General features: G+C 34.6%; 1 protein-coding gene across 1 annotated transcript; it reads right to left on the reverse strand.

The window, feature by feature from the left end:
- Window positions 1-80: 80 nt before the first annotated feature.
- Window positions 81-23,370, reverse strand: LOC101899840 (formin-J). Its single transcript, XM_059129708.1, has 9 exons — window positions 23,244-23,370; window positions 14,384-14,609; window positions 13,500-14,308; window positions 12,878-13,072; window positions 10,976-11,076; window positions 10,663-10,912; window positions 7,266-7,639; window positions 6,866-7,192; window positions 81-4,289 (listed from the first exon to the last, which is right to left on the reverse strand). The coding sequence occupies exons 1-9, from the start codon at window positions 23,285-23,287 to the stop codon at window positions 256-258; spliced, it is 6,360 nt and encodes a 2,119-aa protein (XP_058985691.1). The 5' UTR covers window positions 23,288-23,370; the 3' UTR covers window positions 81-255.
- Window positions 23,371-24,201: the final 831 nt, after the last annotated feature.

Genomic DNA, 24,201 nt, shown 5'->3' on the forward strand with positions numbered 1-24,201 from the left:
AGTTTCGTTTGTTTATTTGTTTACTCTTTGATTACAAGTTTTATTCCAGAGCTATATTTCCGGACTTGAAAATGTAGGAAACATAACAAAATGGAGGAAACATAAAACAAAGTTGAATTCTCGTATAAATTTAAGTATAATTATAATTTTATAGTAATAATAACATAAAAATAGTTTCATTTTGTACAAATTTAATAAAATATAATAAATTTATTATTAAATTTATTATTATAATTATGTCTACCGTTAAAACTATTATAGTCCATTCTGTGTCTTCTTTATGAGATTCGATGTTGTGTTACGTTTAGAACTAAATGAACTACGAATTGAACTTGCCGAAGAGCGTCTTGGCGGTTCTAAGGATCCTTTGACATTGCTGCAGTTTTCTCTCAAAGAAAGTCTGCGACTACTCAGCAATTCTGAACCAGATTTTGGAAATGAAGAACTGAGGCTAGCACTACGGCCTGTTTTTGGTACTGCAACACTTTTCTGGAAGTTAGCAGTAACATTTCTGAGAGTACTTTCATTTGAGGGGGTGCGAGTAGTTGAAGTGGTTACAGATTTTGCAGACGAAAGTTGGCCATTAGGGGGTCGAAGAACTGAGGTTGTTTTATTTTTCATTTCTGGCATAGCATTGGAGGAAATATTGGTGACCGAATGTCGTTTCTTGCTTAAGGACTGAGGTCTTATTGAAACACTATTGGATTGAATGGAAGTTTTTATATCAGATTTGGAGTTTTGGCTATTACACGCAATTCCATTTGATGTCTTTAAAAATCGGACACTTTGGTTAGTGTTGTTAATGTAGGCTTTGGCTGAACTACTACTAGAAGTACGAGATGAACGAAAACTGCTACGACTTGGTATTTGTGATGTTGCCCTCAATTCAGGTTGGGAATTTTTATCTTTAACTTGGCCGTAGTTTCTCATTAATGATGTAGCATTACTTTTTTTGTTAATTATTTGAGGTGTTTTTGCCGCTATTATTTGCTTATCTCTTTCTCTCACTTCATTTAACAATTTTGGAGGTTTTTCGCTTGCGGGCTTTCTTAATCCTAGTTTTTGTGCTACATTCGTGGAGAACTTCTTTAATGTCGATATTTTGTTTATTGGGGTAGATTCAGAATTGTTTAGATCACGCTTTGATTCAATGGCGTTGGATGGCGTAGGAAGTTTCTCATTTTTCTGTTTTCTTGAAGCCACAGTATTCTTAGATGAAACTAATATGTCGGAAGTTTTCTTTGCTGATTTCGATATCACAATACTGGCTGCATATTCAGGCTTAGTTGGTATTTGTGCAGTCGTGTTTTGTATTGAAGAAGTTTTGAGTTTTAAGTGTTTATCAATATCTTTGGATTTTTTATTTACATCTGAAAATATTTTTAAACCCAGTTTTTTGGGAGAGCTTTTAATAATTTCTTTGTGTTGGGGCTCGGAGTTTACTAGATTTTCTGTTACCTCATTATTTACTGTTTCATTATGATCTACATCCAAGGACGAAACACCGAGGGGAGGAATATTAGATTTATTGTGAATGACATCCTGTTCGACATTTTGAGTCCCATACTCTGCATTTTTTAGATAATGTTTTGAGTTTTTGACAGTAGAGGGCGTTGGAAGTTTCTCATTTTTCTGTTTACCTGAAAATATATTCAGTTTTCTACCTTCGTCGGATCTTGTTGGAGCAGCTACAGTAGTCTTAGATGAAACTAATTTATAGGAAGTTTTCTTTGCTAACTTCGATATCGCGTTACTGGCTGCATGTTCAGGCTTAGCTGGTATTTGTGCAGTAGTGTTTTGTATTGAAGAAGTTTTGAGCTTGAAGTGTTTGTCAATATCTTTCGATTTTTTATTTACATCTGCAAACAGGTTTGAACCCGGTTTATTGGGAGAGCTTTTGACACTTTCTTTGTGCGTGAGCTTAGTATTGTCTAGATTTACTGTTACCTCATTATTTACCGTTTCTTTGTCATTTACATTCAAAGACGAAACTTCGAGGGAAGAAATATTAGATTTATTGTGAATGACATTCTGTTCGACATTTTGAGTCCCATTCTCTGCATTTTTAAGATCATGTTTTGAATTTTTGACAGAAGAGGGTGTTGGCAGTTTCTCATTTTTCTGTTTTCTTGAAAATATATTCCGTTTTCTATGTTCATTGGCTCTTGTTGGAGCAGCAACAGTAGTGTTAGATGAAACTAATTCGTCGGAAGTTTTCTTTCCTAGCTTTGATACTGCAATACTGGCTGGGTGTTCAGACTTAGTCGGCATTTGTGCAGTCGTGTTAGGTATTACGGAAGTTTTCAGTTTTAAGTGTTTATCATCTGTAACATTTTTTAAAACCAATTTATTGGGAGGGGTTTCTTTCTGCCTGGGCGTAAAATGGTCTCGTTTTACTGCTTGGTTGAATTGTTTAGTGCTATAATCGGTTTTAAATATGTTATCACAAGCATGATATTCTGGGAGGTTTTGTTTAATCTCATTGTTTAATTTTTCTTCGTCAAGGGGAGAAATATTAGATATACCATGAATAATATTCGGTTCTATATTTTGAGTCCCATTCACTTTCATCTGTAATGTTTGTAAATGTTCAGAAATGATATCAAACATGGAGTTGATATCTTCATTTTTCGTCATGGCATCTTGGTTTTTGTCATTTGAAAACAATAACTCCTTTTCCACATTTTCTTTAGCATTTATTTGTTCGGCATTCGTCATAAATTCAACTTTAATGTCTTCAAAATCACGTGAGTTCTGTTTCATTATATCTTTTGATTGTATTTGGCTTTGATCACAGTTATGTTGAAGATGCACTTCTTTAGATTTTAACAAATTGTTCTTATTCTCTGTGGGATTCTTCGGATTTTGTTTTCCGTTCGATTCTGGCTTAGATTCCACCTCCGGAAAATTAATATAATTTTCTTTATTATCTGAGAGGGCTTTCAAATTTATTTCTTCAATTAGATGATAACCTTCCGATTTGGGCTTTAACTTCTTTAATTCATCATTGTCTGCATTGTTCAACCCAGGAGTGACGTTTTTTAAATTTTCCGTATGTAAATGTTTCAATGGTCCACCATCCTTGAGGCAGGTTTTATTCAAATTTTCTGCATGGATTTGTTGGGGATTTTCTTTACGTGTGGTTTGTTCTTCGCTATAAATATCTCGTTTATCCGAAAAAGTTGTCTTATCACAACCAGCCAGAGTTTTTAAAATATCATTTTCGACTTTATTTGATTTCAAACGTTTTACATCAGATGTTTGGATAATATTTGCAACAGAAATTTCACCACTATCATTTTGCTCTCGATTATCTTCTAAATTTGTTGCACTGGTAGGACATTTAAATTTTGAATTCTCTTCTACGGCTTTAAATGTTGTCGTTGATTTGATCTCAGATTCACAATGTTTTTTAACACCATTTGGTGTATCCAATTTATTTCCAGAACTTATTGCGTCGTTTTTTAGAGCATATAATGTTTGAATATAGCTCTCGTTAAGGCAATCTTGATTCTTTGAACTGTTTTTCCTTTCGGCGACTTCAGAAATTAAAGAATTTGATTTCATCGCGGATTCTGGTACATTGGGTACTTCTATGTCGCCTCCAGGAATATTTTCTAGAGTCGAATTTTCCTCTTTATTACCTTCAATTAATATTGGAGCTCCATTTACAATATGATAGTCCTCATTATTCAAACGTTGTTCATTCGTAGTAATACATGGTAGTTTTTGCATGTCTGTTCCCTGACATTTCTCAGCTTCCTTTTCCACATTATTTCGAAAAACATTATCATTAAAGAAAATATTTTCCGCATTTCTTTCGCTCATCGTTCGCAATCTTTGTCTGTGATCATCCCATATATAATTCGGTACAACGGTTGGTGTTCTTAGGTGTTTTAAAGTCTCCTGAATATCACGCTCATTAATAGATGTGCAACGTTTTACCATTCGTGCAGCAAGTGCCACCGATTTGAAGGAAAAACGTTTCTCACATTCTGTATTACCAACAACGGCCGACATTGACCTTTCTTCTGTTTGTGAAATCGGCCGAATTTTTAGTGGCGGAATAATTTTCAATCTTCTTGTTCTTTGCGCCACAGTCTCGTGTTGAATATTAGTGTTTTCATCCTTATTTTCCAAGTCTTTTTTCGTTATGTGTGGTGTATTTTCTTGCGCTAAAGATGGTGCCACATTACCCATATTTTCGATAACAGAATTTTGATAGTTTTTAAGGGGACTATTCAAGTCAGAGGCCGTTATACATTTACCTTCTGGCAAAGGTTCAAGATCTGCAAAAAGAAAAAAAATGGAATATATATATTTATAAGCAACAACCAAGGCACGTATAAAATATCAATAGCGATGGGGCTTTATCGACACTGAGTGTCCCGTGGTAATATAATCAAGAGACCAAATAAGAGTTGAATTTTTGCTATTACTTTGGAAGTTAAATTATGTTGCATATGAATGAATGAGTTGGTTATTACCAAGATCAGTTTAACAGGTCATGTAAATCGCAATTAAAAACTACAATTGAGGTCAAAAACAAGTAAAATAGTATCGGTCGGTTTTGCCGACAGATTTATACCCCAGATTTATATTCAAACTGTTGACGCTTGATGGGGGAGGTTCCGAAGCAGTTGACCAATTCGTATCTGACCTAAGACTGATATAAATATTACAACATATCAGATTTGGACTATACCGACTACTTCTTATACTATGCAAATTTTTGGAAAATGGTGATATATGCGTCAGGTGACATATATAGCGGACCGAAGTATTCCAATTCCGTACTTCATCTAATACAGATAAAAATATTGATATGTGCACAATTTGAAGGAAATCGAACATTTATATCCAATTCTATGAGAAATCATAAATTCCATATTCATCTCCTGTTTCAGGTTGAGAGAAATATTTCGATATAGTAAGTTGTAAAGAATCGGTGATTTGTTTCGCAAGACATAAAAGTATTGAAAATTTTGACCCTTTGTGACTGAGGTACCAGAAGGGGTTCGCAGATCTATATCATCTTCACAACAAATCTTGTGTTAGCAAAAATTTTGTATGTGTGAAATTTGATGAGAGATCGATGCTTATTTCGCTTTCTTTGAGCGATTTGTTTTTCAAAATCTAATACCCTATGTGGGGGAGGTACTAGAAGAAATGTTCCGATCCCTTTCATCTTTATAACAGATCTTGTGTTGATGGAAATATTAGGATGTACCAAGTCTGAAATGGAATCAGATGTTAATTTCGCGTTTTACGAGTTTAAAGGATTTTCAAAATGTCTACCTTTTGTGGGGGCGGCATCAGAAGGAGTGAACAGATATATCCCATCTTCACTGCAGATCTTGTGTTAGCAGAAATAATGGGATGTGTCAAATGTAAAGAGAACCGGTTGTCTATTTCGGATTTTATAATCGTTTTGGTTTTTCAAAATGTGGCGAAAATACCAGAAGGAATGGTCTTATCTTTACCATATTTATAAAAGATCTCGTTTCTTCGATAGGTGGGAGGGAGGTACCAGAAGAAGTGAACCGATATATTCAATCTTCACACCAGACGTTTGTAACACTTCGAAATATACATTTTAGAGCCCACAAAGTATATATTCTTGATCAGCATAAAATTCGATGTCGACTTAGCGAGGTCCGTCCGTCTATCCGTCTGTGGAAATTGCTATAGCTTCCGAACGAAATGAAGTAGATTGATAACCTTTTACTGAATTGTATATTATGTTTGCAGGACTTTTGGTATTGAAAATGGGCCATGTAGGTCCACGTTTTGGTATAGCCCCCATATAATGGTACCTCACGATATTCGGCATTTTAATGATTTTAGCGACTTTATTCACCGAAATTGTTTCAAATTTGGTATTCAAAGTTCGAAATGGATACTACAATCTAAGACAAAAAATTGTCTGTGCAGATCCACGTCTTCGTATAGCCCCCATATAACGGTACCTCCAAATATTCAGTACTTTGTTGATTTTAGCGCCAATATTCACCGAAATGGTTTCAAATTTGGTATTTGATGTTCGTAATGGATGCTACAGCCTATGACACGAGATTGTCTGTTCATGTCTACTTCTTCGTATAGCTCCCATATAACGGTACCTCCCGATATTCGGTACGTTGTTGATTTTAGCGTCATTATTAACCGGAATTATTTCAAATTTGGTATTTAAAGTTTGTATTGAATATTACAGCCTATGACAGGGGATTGTCTGTTCAAGCCACGTCTTCTTATAGCCCCCATATAACGGTACCTCCCGATATTCGGTATTTTAATGATTTTATGATGATGATTATTCACCGATTTTGTTTTAAGTTTCTCATTTAAATATTGTGATGGCTTATGACAAAAGTTACCTATGCAGGTTCATATCGTCGTATAGACCCTAAAATAACAGCTACATTCGGTATTTTTAAGATTTTAATTGTATTGTTTTTGAGAATTGCCAAATTCGTTCCAAATGGTGAAGGGTGTTCAAAGTTCGGCCCGGCCGAACTTACAGCTTTTATACTTGTTTGTGTTGTTTTTATTGTGCTCTCACGGACTCTGTCCCCCTGGTATTCGTCTATTAATCTCTATTAATTTGGAGTTTGTTTTTATTTAGCTACACCCATTAGTACTTCAGAAATCATGCTGTTTTACAAACGATTCAAAGATTCATTTGTGCCTCAAAGAATTTTGTTAGTTTGTAAAATTTTCGGATACACTGCGTAGTTGCGGTGATTCGAAGCCGGAATCCGAAATAAACCCAAATAGTAGTTTAATAGATACATGCAAACTGAACTTCATTTCTTTTTCCCCGAAGAAACACACAGTTAATATACAGTTTGCATAAGCTACTTACCAAATACGAACTGCGATGATTTAGGTCTCTCTTTGACATCTGAAATGGTAATTTTTTCATTAACCTTAGCATCTGCTGCATGATCTGGAACACTTTGTTCTTCTTTCCTTAAAGCTGTCGTCTCACATTCATCACTAGATGTGGAGGTTCTCGAATTCCTTCGTCCATTGTCGCGGCTTTTTCGTCTGCGACCCTTTCCACAATCTTGCAAACTTTTACTAAAATAATCCATTAGTTCATCATCATTCATTGTTGAATGATTATTATTCATTTCTGTCGAGGTACTAATAACATTTTGGCAATCATGAAGTCTGGGACGTTTGTGTTCTAAAACGATGCATCATTTTTTTTCATTAAATGTATTGTTCAAAAATATGTGCAAAAAATTGTTTTAATTTACCCATTTTCGACATCTGCTGCTCCTGTTTTTGCTTTTGTCTTTGTAATGTTTGTTTCTCCAACTGTAACCGTCTTTCATTGTCTTTGCGGCACTTGAGAAACGTCTCACAAAAAGAGTGAAAAATTCGAAAACATTCATCCAAGCGAAATTTTTGTACATCTTCACAAAAGAAATTGGCCGTTTTCACACGTATCTCATCGACTTGGATCATTCGATTCTTCAACTCGTAAACTTTTTGCTTTGCACTCATTAAAAACGCCATTAATTCACGTTTTGTATTGCCATCGAAATTTGCATTTGATATTTGATTCTCAATTGTTTTCAGTTCTTTGTCCATTTCAGTAATATCGCTAGATATCTGATCAATATTAATGCTACGGATAGAAATAGAGTGAAATATAACAACGTTTAAATATATATCTTTTACATGTTTTCGACTTTTTTGGATATAATACTTTTATACGATTGAATTCGAAGTCGCTCGAAATCAAAATACATACACTGTGGACCAAGGGGAAATTAAGGTGAGAATACCCAAAAAGATTTTTTCTAAAATTTGTCATCGGCAGGCTTTTTCTTCAAAGAGCAAAGGAATTAGGTTGACCTAGTTTAGGTAGGTTGACCTCTGTTTAGCTACGAATTAAACAGCCATTGATTTATGGCAGACCAAAAATTATCGTATGTATCTCAACCTTTACTATCTACACTCTAAAGTATTTGTTGAATGGTACTATGAAAATCATTGTGATTTTTTGTTAATTTATTGAAGGGTGCTTATTATTTAACAAAATAGTGTGTAATTTTAAGAAGTGTTCAAATTTACACATTAAATGTAGTGAAAACAGAAATTACTGTGCGAAAAGTCTAATTTTATACATAAAATGTAGTGAAAACCCGGAATTGAAACACAATGTGTTTAAAATTAAAAACAAAGTGTAACAAAGTCATTCTCGTACAATGCGTAATTATCGAGAAGAAGAAAACAGAAACAAGTGGTCGAGCATAGTTGCTTGCTATTCTTTGGTGTGCGTGGACAACATTTTTTATTTGACACAAAGAATAGGAATGTATGAATTTGTAAAAAAAGTTTTTGTAAAAAAGTTTTTTGTTCCCAAAATGGAATTCCGATATTGATCTCGTCATAAAAAATGTGTAAATTTGTTTCACTTTCACTAAAACCAAATGTGTAAGGTTTGAAACACTTTTTTGCATAAAATCATACAACAAGAAAGCTGTTAAAAATTCACGCACAGTTGTGCGGCATCGTGTTGCCTATCATTATCATTGGCAAATGGGAATACCTTGTTAATTTTACCATAATTATAGGAGTGTTCATTTACTCGATAGTTTGTACAAATTGTTATTGGAAGCTGTTCGTTTAGCCAAAAGTCCAGTATGTGAAAGCGAAATGAGAGAGATATTTTGACGTTTGTTAATTTCTATATTTTATATCAGCAGAAATAATAGGTATTTATTTCAGGCGGCATCTTTTGTTACACACTCCACCATAGTTTGGAGGGTGTATTAAGTTTGTTATTCCGTTTGTAACACATCGGAATATACGTTTTAAACCCCACAAAGTATATTTATTCTTCATCAGCATAAAATTCTATGTCGATTTAGCGATGTCCGTCCGTCTGTGGAAGTCACTCTAGCTTCCCAACAAAATGAACTATGATGATAAGATTTTACTCAAATGTGTATTATGTCTGCAGGACTTTTGGTATTGAAAATGGGTGATGTAGATCCGGGTTTTAGTTTAGACCCCAAGTAACTGTACACCCCCCAATATTTGGTATTTTGATTATTTTAGCGACATTATTCACCGGAATTGTTATAAATTTGGTATTTGAAGCTTGCAATGGGTACTACAGCCTATGACAGAAAATTGTATGTACAGGTACACGTCTTCGTATAGCCCCCATAAAACGGTACCCCCCGATATTCGGTATTGTTCATGATTTTAGCGACATTATTCACCGGAATTGTTTCAAATTTGATGTTTGAAGTTCGTAATGAATACTTAAACCTAAGACAGAAAATTGTCTTTGTAGGTCCACGTCTTCGTATATTCCCCATATAACGGTACCCCCCGATATTCGGTATTTTCATGATTTTGCGACATTATTCACCGGAATTGTTTCAAATTTGTTATTTAAAGTTCGTAATAGATACTACAGCCTATGACAGATAATTGTCTGCGCAGGTCCATGTCTTTGTATAACCCCAATATTACGGTACCTCCCTATATTCGGAAATTTAATGATTTTAGCTACATATTCACCGATTTTTTATTTAAGTTTCGCATTTGAATATTGTAATGGTTTATGGCAAAAGTTGCCTATGCAGGCCCTCGTCGTTGTATAAATCCTAATATAACGGTTACATTCGGTATTTTTAAGATTTCAACAGAATTTTTAACGGATTTTATTTTTTAGAAAATTGCGAAAATCGTTCCAAATGGTGGAGGGTATTCAAAAATCGGCCGGCCGAACTAACTTGTGTTTCATTATTTTTTTTTAATGAAAATATAAAAACTTATAAACTGTGAAAATATATTTCCGCTGTTAATAGGTGTGTCTGGTTATCCTAAAATTTGTAACAATTGTTACAAATTGTTACTGGAAGTCGTCTGTTAACCCGAAAGTTCTGCAAAAGAGAGCGGTTGGAGAGAGAGAGAGAGAGAGAGTCTGACAGTTCTTTCAGTGAGAGTTTGCAAATTCTTGCTGGACAAATTTCTTGCAATCACTTGCAACTCTTCTTCTTCTCATTTATCGACATTCAATCAGATGTTCTCTATTGTTTGTTTAACTATTTTGTGCTTTTAATTTGAAAATATTTTTTTGGAATTTGAAAGACTAATTGTTTTTGGGGAACAACTTTAAAAAATGTGGAAAACGTAAATACTAATATGTAATAAGGAAATAAAAGACTATTTCCAACATTTTTAGACAATCGCCATTAGCAACACATTTAAAGGATTCCGGGGAACACAAAAAATCTATCTTTCTTTTATTGCTCATACTTGTATTTTATTGCTAATTTTCTTTTCATTTATAAAACTTTTAAAATTGGTGGTGCTTCTTTTCTTTTAATTCTTTTAATGGGGGACAAATTGGTTTGTTTTGACAAAACAGCTGATTAGTTGCAAGCTTCTGCAGGAATGTCGTCTGTCTACTTTTCGCAATTTCCTTGCAAAAGAGAATAAAACTACCTTACTCTCTCAGAAAGACTTGCTGGACAATTCCTGCAGGAAAAGTAACCAGACACACCTAATATTTTAGCCAAATCATCGATGGATCAGCTGTTATTTAACACATGTTTTCCGAGATGCTGTTCGTTTACTTTATTAAAAGTTACTGGGCAAGTAAAGGGACAAAAAACGTGCAAATCTTACCCTGAAACATTGTCCAAACATTTGAAATCTTCCGTAAAGAGTAAAAGTTCTGGCTTTAACTTTTCTATTTGTAATGCCACAAAATGCATAAAACTCATTCCCGGTTTGTTGGTACGTATCCCGCTCAATTGGGTAAGAAAGCTAAGTTTAACTCCAGCTGCATTACCGGCATATCCTCCAGAATTAAGAAAATTTCCAGCAAGTACCACGTAGTAAATCACATCACGTATTTTTTCATTATTAATTAGATCTGTGAAAATAGAAGTGAAGTTATTTAAGCATATTGTTGGTAGATGGAATATAAGGCGTTTACTTTGTCCATTATCGATTATGGCACATATTATTGGCTCGAGGTATGTGACATTAGCTGCAAACTCCTCCTTTAAAAGCATGCATTCAATCCACAACTTGTAGCTGAAATTAAATTACCAACAATCTCATATTTGTTTAATAAAATAATTATCTGAGGTTTATTTAAAACTAAAGCTACGTGTTTTACAATACCAATTTTCTCCAATTTTTTTCGATATCTAGTAATACAAGAAATTAAAGGTGAGAATGCATAAAAGGCTCATCGGCCGGCTTCTTCGGAAAGAACAAAGGAACACAGGGCCAAAATCGAACTAATTCAAAATAAAACTCCATTGTTCCTCTACGAAGAAGCAAGCCGATGACTTAAGACAGTCAAAAAAGCGTTTTATGTATTCTGACCTGTAGGTTGCCTTAGCTCAATTCATAGTAGAAGAATACAGGTAGATGCATCAACGCTTGAGAACATTGATGTCAGAAATTTTTTTAAACGTTTTTTGTTTTTCAAAAATAAATAGATTTGTATATGTTTTCCTATACGACGCTAATCGGAGGTTGCAATGATATCCAGCTTTTAACAATACTTACAAATTTCAATAATTTTTCATTAACAAATTTAAATGACAAATTGGTTTGACAGTTCATTGTCCCAGCAGCTGTGTCGATGCGACTGCCTGTATTCTTCTACCATAGTTCAATTCCTTTGTTAGAACACGTTTAGACTATTAAATCCACTTGATGCATTCAGCGTATACGTCACGTAAGTCGTATTCATAAGTACCGTGGATATTATTTAACGCGTACGCTATGGAATTGACATTTCAAATCGAGTAGATTTCATATATTTAAACGTACTTTTATTTAATTTGGAAGAATGCAGGTAGATGCATCAACGCTTGAAAACATTGATATGTCAAAATTGTTTAAACATTTTCTTATACAACACCAATCGGAGATTGTTTTGATCTGCATTTTTAAACAATTTTTACAAATTTAAATAATTTTTCATTTAAAATTTTCAATTTCAAATTTGGCTTGACAGCATGGTACAATAAAAAGGTAAAGTAGAGTTATCAGCTGTTTCCAATTTTTTTCTAAGTGTGCCCGACTTCTGCCAATTTTGTGTATGTATTTATTGTTTTGAAAATGAAAAAAAATATTTTCAAAACCAAGGATTGGAAGACATGTACATTGCGGCTCGCGCATTAAAGCTATTAACCACTTTAGCCATGAAATTGAAAGATCGAACAGTTTAGATCATGTTTTTGAGAGAAAATCCGGGCATGAGGGAAAGTATGAAAAATATGAAAACAACTTGTTTCATACAATTTTGAATGAGTCTGACAGGAAGCGGGCATAGCCTCAGGGCTGTATTTCTGTAGTTTTGCGAAGCTGTTCTACCTCCTTATTGTACCATGCTTGACAGTTCATTGTCCCAACAGCTGTGTCGGTGAAATCTGCCTATCCTACTCATTACTCACTATCCTACTGGCCTATTTCTATGCAGTTTTTTTCTTTTTCGGAAAAAATTGTATGCATTTTTTGCCGTAAATAAAAGTTAGAGTTTTAAGAGATGAGAGAACTGAGAAAACACTACTCCATTTAACACCCTTCTTACAGCAAGTTGCGTACATGTACCATGGATGAAAAATATTTTTTTTTTTGGAGTTGACACTTATATATAAACGCTGGGTAAACACACTTTTATTTTTCGTAAACTTCCCCCGTCTGCTTTCTTTCGGGAAATTTACTAATAACCAATTGCTACATTCAAAAATAAAAAAACGTTGCGGCAAATATAACCTTGCCAATTCTTAATTGTCGTTTCTCCAACATTGCTCCCTTTTGCCCGTAATATTCTACAACAATTATTGGAAAATAAAAATATTTTATAACTCAAACTCACTTTGGAATAGCAATTAATAACAACATGAATTTTTCTGCATTTCCTAAACATTGAGTATCACCATCAAAGCTTTTCAATGTTTGTATTTCCTGAGAATCGGGCAATAATTTCAGAAGATTCTTCAACTTTTCAGGACCCATTATTTTGTGGTTTCCTTGGCGAATTAGCTCGATAATAGCCTCATAAGTTGCGTATCTGAAAAATAATAAATCACAATAATATTAGAAACAAGTAAAAACGACTTAAATGTTGCTGGTCTGAACAGTAAGTTTTAGTTTATTTCGAATCAGGTAGAATTGTCACCGATACAAAGAAATTTTTTGCCTAATAAACGACATGCTTAAGGTGAGATTACATAAATCATTTTTTTGAATGGCTTAAGTCATCGGTAGATTCTTCGGAAAAGACCAAATGAGCGTAGGGCCAAAATCGAACTAAGTTAACCTAAAACTCCTTTCATCTTTTACGAAGAAGCCAGCCGGTATTGGATCTAAAATTATTATTTCGATGAGTTTTAAATGGAATGACGAACTTAATACACCCTCCATACTATCTATGGTGGAGGGTATAAAAACAATTTAATAAAGTGTGATAATTATATGTATACTATCCATGACCTTACCCTTTAAATTGTTTCAAAAAGATGTTGATGTTCAAGCTTCGCTTTGAGTCAAACAAGTTTACTGCGCTTGAACTACTTTTCCTTGCACTGCCATCGACGAAATCTGATCCTTTTGCTGTCTCCACTTTATTCGTTTGTAAACAAAATAGTGTCTCCAATTCTTTGAAATCGATATTGACGCCAGTGTTTCTTTTTTGACAGTCCAACATTGCTGTCCAGATATTGTTTTTGCCCAAAATCTGTTGTGGTGGAATTTTGATCCAATTAACGCTTCTTGTTTTTGATTTTTGAGGAGGAGTGCATTGATGAGGAAACGCAATAGGTTTAATTGGCATTCCAGGGGGAGGAGGCATTCCTGGTATTGGAGGTGGTGGTGGCATACCGGCAGCAGGTGGCATACCAGGTATTGGAGGTGGTGGTGGCATACCGGGAGCAGGTGGCATACCTGGCATTGTAGGTGGTGGTGGCATACCGGGAGCAGGTGTCATACCCGGAGCAGGAGTCGTCACCAATGTTATTTTCTTGACATCAGTCAGTGCCGTTTGACCATGGTCATTTTCAGTCTTTTGATTTGTAGTAGTCGGGTTTGATTCTTCCTTAGCATAATTGCAATTTAGACATGTCAGCTTGTATGATATGGCTTTACATAACAATCGTTCTGCATCACTTTCACTTTCAATCAGCTTGGCCCGGTGCACTAATTTTTCTGCAGTATTCCAAATTATCGTACCCAAAGGAGCTTTTGAATCAATACTTAAAAAATGTTGTAATATATTGAGGAATGTCGCTTCCTGCAATGGGCTGCCAAGCTAAGAAAAGTATAAGGGTAAGGGATTTATAACGGTGTGTCAAAAGTATAAAAAATCGTGCGTCGAAATAAATACCTGTTGCAGTATAGCCTTTGTAATCTCAAGATGCGAAAATATATTGACGCCATTAAGGCTCTGTAAACTAATCGGTTGTTCCAGAGATCGAAATTCATTGGAGATATCGCAATTTGGTGAGAATATACTGCTATTGACACTGTTAATACTTTGTAAACTGGGTGGTTGCTCCAGTGAGGAAAAGTTGTAATCGTTAGATCGGCTACTGGAATCCGGAAAGAATTTTCTGAAATAATAAGGTGGAATTTTCTTGTTTTAAGGTAGAAACAAAATTTGCTGGCTTAATTCATAGAGTGGCATCTTCGTTAAAAAATAAGGAACAAGCATGGTACAATGAAGAGAAGGTAGGTCAACTTTGAAAAAATTGCAAGTATAGAGGTCTACCTGTTTGGCTTCTAATGTCAGAATTACTATCAAAACAATAAAAAAGCAAACAACTTGTTGCATTGATTTTGAATAAATAATTTAAAACCGCGAAAACTGAATGATAGTTCAAAATTTCTTTTCAAAATCATATTCTATATATCTCTTATGGTTTATTTCGCGACAAAAACTGTAGATTTTGTCGATGCATATGTTGTAATAAGCATTTTGAAAACACCCGAATTTGAATATTTTCTGAAAAATTTTTTATTATTGAAAAGAATACGCACACATAAACAAATGAAGTTGACATATTAAGCCAGAAAAATAAAAAAATTGAAATCATATGGTAGTTCTGCCCTACCTTGAATTCATTGTACCATGGGAACAAGTATTAATTATGGTACGGAATCGAACTAAGTCAACCTATAACTCCATTGTTCCTCTGCGAAGAAATTGGACTAAGTCAACCTAAAACTCTTTTGCTCATAGACCTAAAATGGTAAAGACTAGACAAGATGTATTTTGAGAAAATGGTTTGTGTCTACAATACATACAGTAACAGCTTAATATTAAAACCTCAATTACAGAAACGAGTGGCAAATAAAAGTTTGAAAAATCCAAAATTGTGGTTTCAAAATTCTATTTTATAGACCTTTCCAAAAATGTGCATATAGCCTTAGCGGTTTAAATCAGTTAATATTGATAATTATAGTTGTTCCAGTACTTTTTTAGTAGTAAAACTAGCAGAAGAGAGAACAGTTTGAAATGTCATTCTCAATTAGGTGTGCTCAAAAAATAAGGGAACGGAAAATTAGCAGAAATGCGATAAAATGTCAAAATACAAAATTCCAAGAGTAAATACTGAAACGGACGCCAAAATTTAAAAAATTTTGTATTGAAGACGATACGTTAAAATTAATAATCTATAATAATAATTAATAATCTGATTCATCATTCAGCCAGTCCTCTTCACTACTGGAATCATCCAAAAGTGCTCCATATTTTCTCTTTTTGTTTTTTTGCACTACAAATATAATTTTTGCCTTTAGTTTTTAAGTTGATCATTTCTTTATTTTTGTTATGACGCGGGAACATTGAAATGTATCAATACATTTTTCAACCTTGTTAGCCCTGCCAATTAAATGTCAAATTCACAATTTGCACATTTCTGCTCGGCCAAATTCATGTAGCTTAAACAAGCAGAAATGTGCACCACTCAGCGCCATTTTTTTTCTCGAGAGAGCTGCAAAATTTGCTAGTTTTTGCAGTACGGGAACGCGTTGTAGCAGAATTAGTACTAATTTGTAGGTTCTGGAACACAACTTATGTTGTTATGATATCATAATTTTCACAGAGTTGCCACATTTCAACTTTCTCTTGTCCTATATACTTCTGTGCATGGTACAATGATATCAAGGTAGGGCTATGTACCATATGATTTTATTTTTTTTTTTATTTTCTTGGCTTAATATGCCATCTTTATTTGTTTATGTATGTGTTTTCTTTTCAATAACAAAAAATTGTTCATTGTTGCAACGTATGCATCGACAAAATCTAGAGTTTTTGTAGCGAAATAATCCTTTAGAGAAATATAGTACATGATTTTGAAAAAAAGTCTTGACCTTTCATTCAGTTATCGCGGTTTTCAATTATTTATTTAAAATAAATGCAACAAGTTGTTTGATTTTTTATTGTTTTGATACTAATTCTGACATTACAAGCCAAACAGGTAGACCTCTATATTTGCAATTTTTTCAAAATTGGCCTACCTTCTCTTCATTGTACCAAGGGTCAGACCATCTTTTATCGTAAAGTTGCCATATTTTTTTTTTTTTTTTTTTTTGTTTTGACAATAACAGCAAAATTTATTTAAATAAAAAATTGATAACGCAAATCGTTTATTTTATATTGAAGAAATTAATTATAAATTTATTTCACGAAATTAATTACAAATTCGCATTCTGTTTATTATTTTTGAACTACAATGAATATGCCATTGTGAAAAAGTGCAGTGAATACCAGTTACTTTTACAAAAAGCTTGTCATATCTCTGTAAAAAATGCATATATTTTAAAGGAAAGATGTAATAATGAGAACCCGATAATGTAAACTTTATACTTCACTTTTCCTAAAGTAAGGGATAACAAAAGTGGACGATAAAGGAAAGATATAAGAACGGGCCTATGTTCTTGCTTTGCTCTTTTACGAAGATACCATCCGATGACTTAAAAAAAGATCTTTATGTACTTGCACCTTAGGCCAGTTAGAAAAACCTTCTATGTATTTGCACCTCTAGGCTATGGGTCTGTTTCAGAACTGCAAGAAATTTTTTGCTACGATAACCGTTTTCCCTTTATGATATCGAAGAAAAGTGCAAAGCTAGTAGGTTCTTGAAGATTCTGGACCAGAGCATATAATCTTGTATTAATTGTCAAAATACCACAACTTCAAAAACAAATACGAAATCATCAATCGCTTGTCTACTTAATTTTCATGGCAAAATTAAAGAGGTAATCTCATTTTCCGAATCCGTAATGGCCACCTTTCTATACCCTCCACCATATATAGTATGGAGGGTATATTAAGTTCGTCATTCCGTTTGTAACTTGTTGTAACTATTTATATAGAGATGGCAACCATATCATTATTACACTTTCATATGTCATTGTTATTATTCTTTCATGTCATCTGCATAACATACATACACTCATACATTGTAATTTCATCATTCTCTTTTTACCATCTTCATGTGTACAGATTGACACCATTTTGTATTAGTATGTTTTAAATAAAGTAATTCTTAAAATAAGCAAGCGTGCCGCATTTTTAACTCAACCATCATTCCCACGAATACAACAATTTGGCGACGAGAGTAAATCTTGTTTTACAAATTAAAATTAGCCAAGTGCAAGGTTAATATTTCAACAAAGTATAAGACGATGGATTCCACACAATTCCAAGCCTTTTTGAAAACGCAGGAAGCGTTGGTTGCGCAACTGGCGAGATTAACAACAGGTGGTAGTGCGCCACAGGGAAATCAGGGCAGTAGCAGCAACAACAGCATCAACACAGCGTTAGTACCCAATTTTGATATGTTTGACACAACGAAGGAAACATACCAAAATTACATCGAAAGGTTTTCGAATTACATAACCATGAAAGGTGTGCATGAAAATAAGGCGTACTGTGCAATGTTACTCCTTAATTCAATCGGGTCGAAATATTTTAACATGGTTACTGCGTTGGCGGCACCAAAGCATACATCACAGCTGAAGTACGACGAGCTGCTAAAGATTTTGGGAGATCATTTGGCTCCCAAAAGAAGCGTATTGGTTGCTCAACACAAATTCTTATCGATTTACCAGAGAGAAGGACAGTCTGTAGCCGAATTTGTGGCATCTCTTCGTGCAGAGATTGATGCATGCGAATTTGTCTCCCCGTGCGAATGTGGAATTTCCATTGCTAATGTTTTTCTAAGGGCACAGTTTATCCGAGGTATACACGACAACGGTATTCGGGAACAACTTCTCCAAACAAGTTCTGCGGAATTCGAAGAAATTGTTTTAAAAGCATTGGCATTGGAGGCAGCTAAGGTGGATGCTAGGGAATTGTCACAAGTCAACAGTTCTGTTGACATAAACAAAATTTTCAGCAAAAACAAGCCCCACAAAGCGAAATTCAAAAGGCCTGAAACTGTACGATCAGGTAAAATCAATTATGCGCAATTAGGAATTGCCGGGTTATGTTTACATTGTGGTAAAAATAATCATTATGCGAGAGAATGTCGATCTAGTAAAAATCTTAAATGTAACTTATGCAGTAAACGTGGTCATGTGGCTAAAGTATGCATAGCTACTCTTTTGGCGGATGGTCCTAATGCCGGACAAAATAAAAAGTTTTCGAACACCACAAATCAAGTTCAAAGTGCAGATCCCGAGTACGGAATTTTTAAAATTGTGGATGTGTACCAGAATGAATATACAGATGCACAACGATACTATGCTGATATTTCTATAGAAGGCAAGGTGGTAAGATTCGAAGTCGATTCAGGATCTGGATATTCATTTTTACCCAGAAGCCAATTCGCAAAATTAAATATGGATGACAAAATAACTCCAACAAAAATAGTTTTCCGATCCTATACGCAGAATAAATTCATTCCGGATGGAAAAGTCCGGGTCAATATTAAATTCAAAAACAGTACAATAAATGATGATATTTATATCGTTCCAGATGAGTGTTCTGCTTTAATTGGACGGACGTGGATACGCCGTCTAGGCATCAATTTGAATGAACTAGATGAGTGTGATTCAAATCCTGAAATGATTAATGTCGTGGGAAGCACAAACGATGTGCAAGAATTTGTGACGGAATTTGCTAGTGTTTTTCAACAAAACATTGGGTGCATTCCCAATTATAAAGTCACTCTAAAATTGCGGGATAATGCTACTCCAGTGTACACAAAAGAGCGTCAAATTCCATATGCATTGACAGAGCGTGTCAATAAAGAGCTTGACGAACTGGAGAAAGCTTCTATAATTACAAAAATTTCAAACAGCGATTGGGGATCGCCATTAGTCGTAATTCCTAAGGCGGATGGTGGGGTACGTTTATGCGTCGACTACAAGGTGGGCGTAAATCAACGCCTAGTAGATGCACATTATCCAATTCGGAAAATCGATGAAATTTTCAACAGTCTAAGAGACTCTAAATTCTTTTGTCGTCTAGATTTATACAAGGCATATCTACATGTACCCGTCGATGATATGTCCAGCGAGATACAAACTATATCAACTCATAGAGGCACATATAAAATGAATCGCCTTTCCTTCGGGATTAAAACCGCACCCGCGGAGTTCAATAGAATAATAGATCAAATATTAAGGGAACCTCCTAAAACAGAATCGTACTTTGACGATATCGTTGTTCATGGTGCTACATTGGAAGAGTGCAAGTCCAATTTGAGAGCATGCTTGACACAATTGAGTAAATACGATCTGCATTTAAACATGGCAAAATGTAAATTCTTCGAAGAACAAATCGAGTTTTTGGGACACACCATACGTCACAATAAGGTGCAAAAGTCCTTATCAAAAGTACAGGCTATTTTGGAAATGCCTAAACCTGAGTGCGTAGAAGACGTTCGCCGGTTCCTCGGAATGGTGACGTATTACTCAAGATTCATACCAAACTCAGCTACGATTACAACTCCATTACGACACCTATTGCGGAAGAATGCTGTCTTTAAATGGTCATCCAAATGCAATAAATCTTTTGAAACATTAAAAGCAGAAATCGCTAGTGATCGTGTACTAACACTTTTCAACCCCGAATTACCATTGCAGCTTGCATGTGACGCTAGTCCCACAGGGATAGCAGGAGTGTTGTCGCACATCATAAACGATGAAGAAAGACCCATAGCGTTCGCTTCGAGGTCGCTAACGTCGGCGGAGAAAAATTACTCTCAATTAGATAGAGAAGCGTTAGCTATTGTTTACGCTGTGCAACACTTCCATGAATACGTCTACGGCAGACTATTCAAATTGATCACGGATAACCAGCCATTGTCAAGAATATTCCACCAACATTCGAAATTGCCTCAAATGACATCTTCGCGACTTCAGCGGTACGCAACATTTTTAACAGGTTATAACTATGAAGTCGTCACTAAGAGGAGCGAGGAAAACGTGAATGCGGATTGCCTATCTAGGGCACCATTGGAAATAGGTACTCAAACTTTAAATTTTCTTGATAATGAAGTGCATTCTATATGCGTATCAACTATTCAACAAATCAATTCTATAAAATTAAACTTCAACGCTCTTCGTGAAGCAACAAAAAGAGATGAAAAACTCTCGAAAATCATCAACACATTGCAAAAATCGGATATTGTTGACTCCGAATTCACAATTGATTGCAACATTTTATTTAGAGGAGCGAGGGTAGTTGTTCCAGCCACACTTCAACAATCTGTTTTGGAAGAACTCCATTACACACATATTGGCATAACAAAGATGAAACAATTGGCAAGACGATATGTGTATTGGACATCAATCGATAGAGATATCGAAAACTTTGTACGGAAATGTTCTGCTTGTGCAGAAGTGAAGAGGAGCCCTCCAAAAGTGGTCCTACACCCCTGGGAAGAACCTGAAACCAATTGGCAGCGTATTCACATTGATTACGCAGGACCGTATCAAGGGTATTTCTTTTTGGTAGTAGTAGATGCCAAATCAAAATGGGCTGAGGTCGGAGTATCTTCTTCTGCACCAACTTCATCATCAACAATTCAAATATTGGAAAATATGTTTTCAAGGAATGGTTTTCCAGATGTAGTCGTTTCTGACAACGCTACAATTTTCAAAAGTGAAGAATTCACAAAATTTTGTAGGCATCGCGGAATTTTCCAAAAATTTATTGCGCCAGGCCATCCTGCGACAAATGGCCTAGCCGAGAGAAACATCCAGACATTAAAACAACGTTTAACATCGATGTCAAATGACCCCGCGACAATGTCGACGAAAATTCGAGAAATTTTATTTAGATATCGGGCCACGCCTCTCCGAAATGGAAAAACCCCTTCAGAAATGTATTTAGGAAGGCAAATAAAGATTCAATTAGATGCACTAAAACCACTGAAATTAACATCAACCAAATCTACAATAACATCGGCAAGAAAATTAAGTGAGGGAGACCGAGTGCAAGCGCGATACTACACAGCCAACAAATCGATTTGGAAATTCGGTGTGGTAGCTAAGAAGCTAGGTAATCTTCATTATATAATCAAGCTTGACAATGGATTTGTCTTCAAACGCCACATAAACCAGCTCCGTTTATCTAATACGCCAATTCCAAAGACTGCGGAAAATTCACCTTCCGATTCGCCTTCAAACAACACTCAACAAATGGGTATACCATTTTTCCAGCAACCAGTAATAAGCTCATACGTACCACCAGATGGAAGCGAAGTTCCTCCAGATTTGGAATGCACAGATCCTACAACATCATCTTCAGCATCGCCCTCAAGGAACGGACAACATACCGAAGAGCTGTCAAACTCCAATGAAGAGTCTGAAGTTGCAGACACCCCAAGTCGTCGAACATCTGCAAGGCAACGTAGACCCCCCCAGTATTTTGGCGATTATATTCGACATTAAAATATGTTTCGTTTAAGTGAGGGAGAACTGTTGTAACTATTTATATAGAGATGGCAACCATATCATTATTACACTTTCATATGTCATTGTTATTATTCTTTCATGTCATCTGCATAACATACATACACTCATACATTGTAATTTCATCATTCTCTTTTTACCATCTTCATGTGTACAGATTGACACCATTTTGTATTAGTATGTTTTAAATAAAGTAATTCTTAAAATAAGCAAGCGTGCCGCATTTTTAACTCAACCATCATTCCCACGAATACAACATAACTCATCTAAATAATAATTTTAGACCCAAGAAAGTATATATCGTATAGCCCTCATATAACGGCACACCCCGATATTCGGTATTTTGATGATCTTAGACACATTTTTCAATGAAATTGTACACAAGGAGCTCTTTATGAGTACTTTACCCCCTGACAGAGAATTGTCTATATAAGTCCACGATATCGTATATCCCCCATATAACGGTACCTCCCGATATTCGGTTCTACCTCCTTATTGTACCATGGAATCCCCAGTATATTATCATGTGTAAATAAAATGTAATGTTTATTTTTTATTGTGGGAATGCAAAATGTAAACAAGGCTATTGCGGAAACATCTGCAGCTTTGGAGCTTACCGCAGTTCCAACGTAAAAACTCAGTCATGCTTTCCGTTATTGAGAATATCTATTTTTGCATGGTAAATATGGTTGAATAATTCCGGTATAAGCAATCCTGATAATTTGGGTTAACCCGGATAAAATGTTGTATTTGAGAGCGCTATAAAGGTCTAATTTAATTATTTCAATGAATTGATTGCATCTTCTGTGTGTCATGTGTATGTTCAAAATCTTATCAATCACTTGTATCTGAGTTTTAGGCGAGGCTGAGAGAAATGGCTCCTTCGCCTCCGTACTCTTCTGAATACGTAAACAATTCTCATAAACATTTTCTTTTATATCCAAAATAAATATTAACTCTGGCAACTACTTGCGTGATTAAAAATGAAATAACGAAAACCGAACATGTTTTTAAAGTTGTGTGGTTTTCAAAGACAAGGACCACTATTTAATTATTTATAGCAACAAACGTCGTAAATTAAAAATATATTGAAGGGCATTTATAAATTGTCACACTTGCCCTACTTTATTCACAATATTTTTCTTTAGCTTAAAACGATGTCATTGATGACTAAACACATTTGTTGTTCGTAATTTTCATGATTTCTCTTCATTTTTGTTTCCAATTTTATATTGATTATTTTTAGTTAATTTGTAGACTTCGAATTATTAATCCTGCAATAATTTCCAGTTAAAAACAATTATTCTCAAACTTACTTATTTGAATCTTCGGCACAATTTTCAATTGTTTCGGAAAACATGTTTAAAAATTATTTATATTTTGCATTTATATTACAAATACAAATCAGTTTTTTCTAAAATCACTAAAGAACCGTTCAGTTATGATGTGTGAAATTGACTGATATTACAAAGTGCCTCTCATTCAATTACTTCAGTATTTGGTTTTGTGGTTAACAGAGAGTGAAAAATCACATAATCTATATTAATTTATAGATACTCAATTTTTTATATTAAATACCCCATAAATGTAAACATGGTACAATTAAATCAAGATAATCTCTTTTCAAATAATAATAATATACAACTCTGCACTTTTCTGTAATCACATTGTCGAATGTGTAATTTAAGAAAATGTAAACATGGATTATATTATAGTACAATGAAGACAAGGTTGGCCAACTTTGAAAAAATTGCAAGTATAGAGTTCTACCTGTTTGGATTGTAATGTCAGAATTACTATCAAACCAATAAAAAAAACCAAACAACTTGTTGCATTGATTTTGACTAAATAATTGAAAACCGCGAAAACTGAATGAAAGGTCAAAATTTCTTTTCAAAATCATGTTCTATATATCTCTAAAGGTTTATTTCGCTACAAAAATGTAGATTTTGTCGATGCGTACGTCAATAAGAATACAAATTTTGGAACACCCAAATTTGAATATTTTCTGGACATTTTTTTTTTGAAAAGAATACGCATACATAAACAAATAAAGTTGACATATTAAGCGAAGAAAATAAAAAATATATATAAAATCATCATAGCCCTACCTTGATTTTATTGTACCATGCATGGTAAAATAATACAAGTAGTCTCATCGACACAGCTGTTGAGACAATGAACTGTCAAACCAATTTTGGAATTGACATTTTTGAATGCATATCATAACAAGCTCCCATTGGCGTCGTATAGGACAACATATAAAAATCGACT

The sequence above is a fragment of the Musca domestica genome, unplaced genomic scaffold (assembly GCF_030504385.1).
Source record: "Musca domestica strain aabys unplaced genomic scaffold, Musca_domestica.polishedcontigs.V.1.1 66, whole genome shotgun sequence".
In the NCBI taxonomy this organism is placed as follows: Eukaryota; Metazoa; Arthropoda; class Insecta; order Diptera; family Muscidae; genus Musca; species Musca domestica.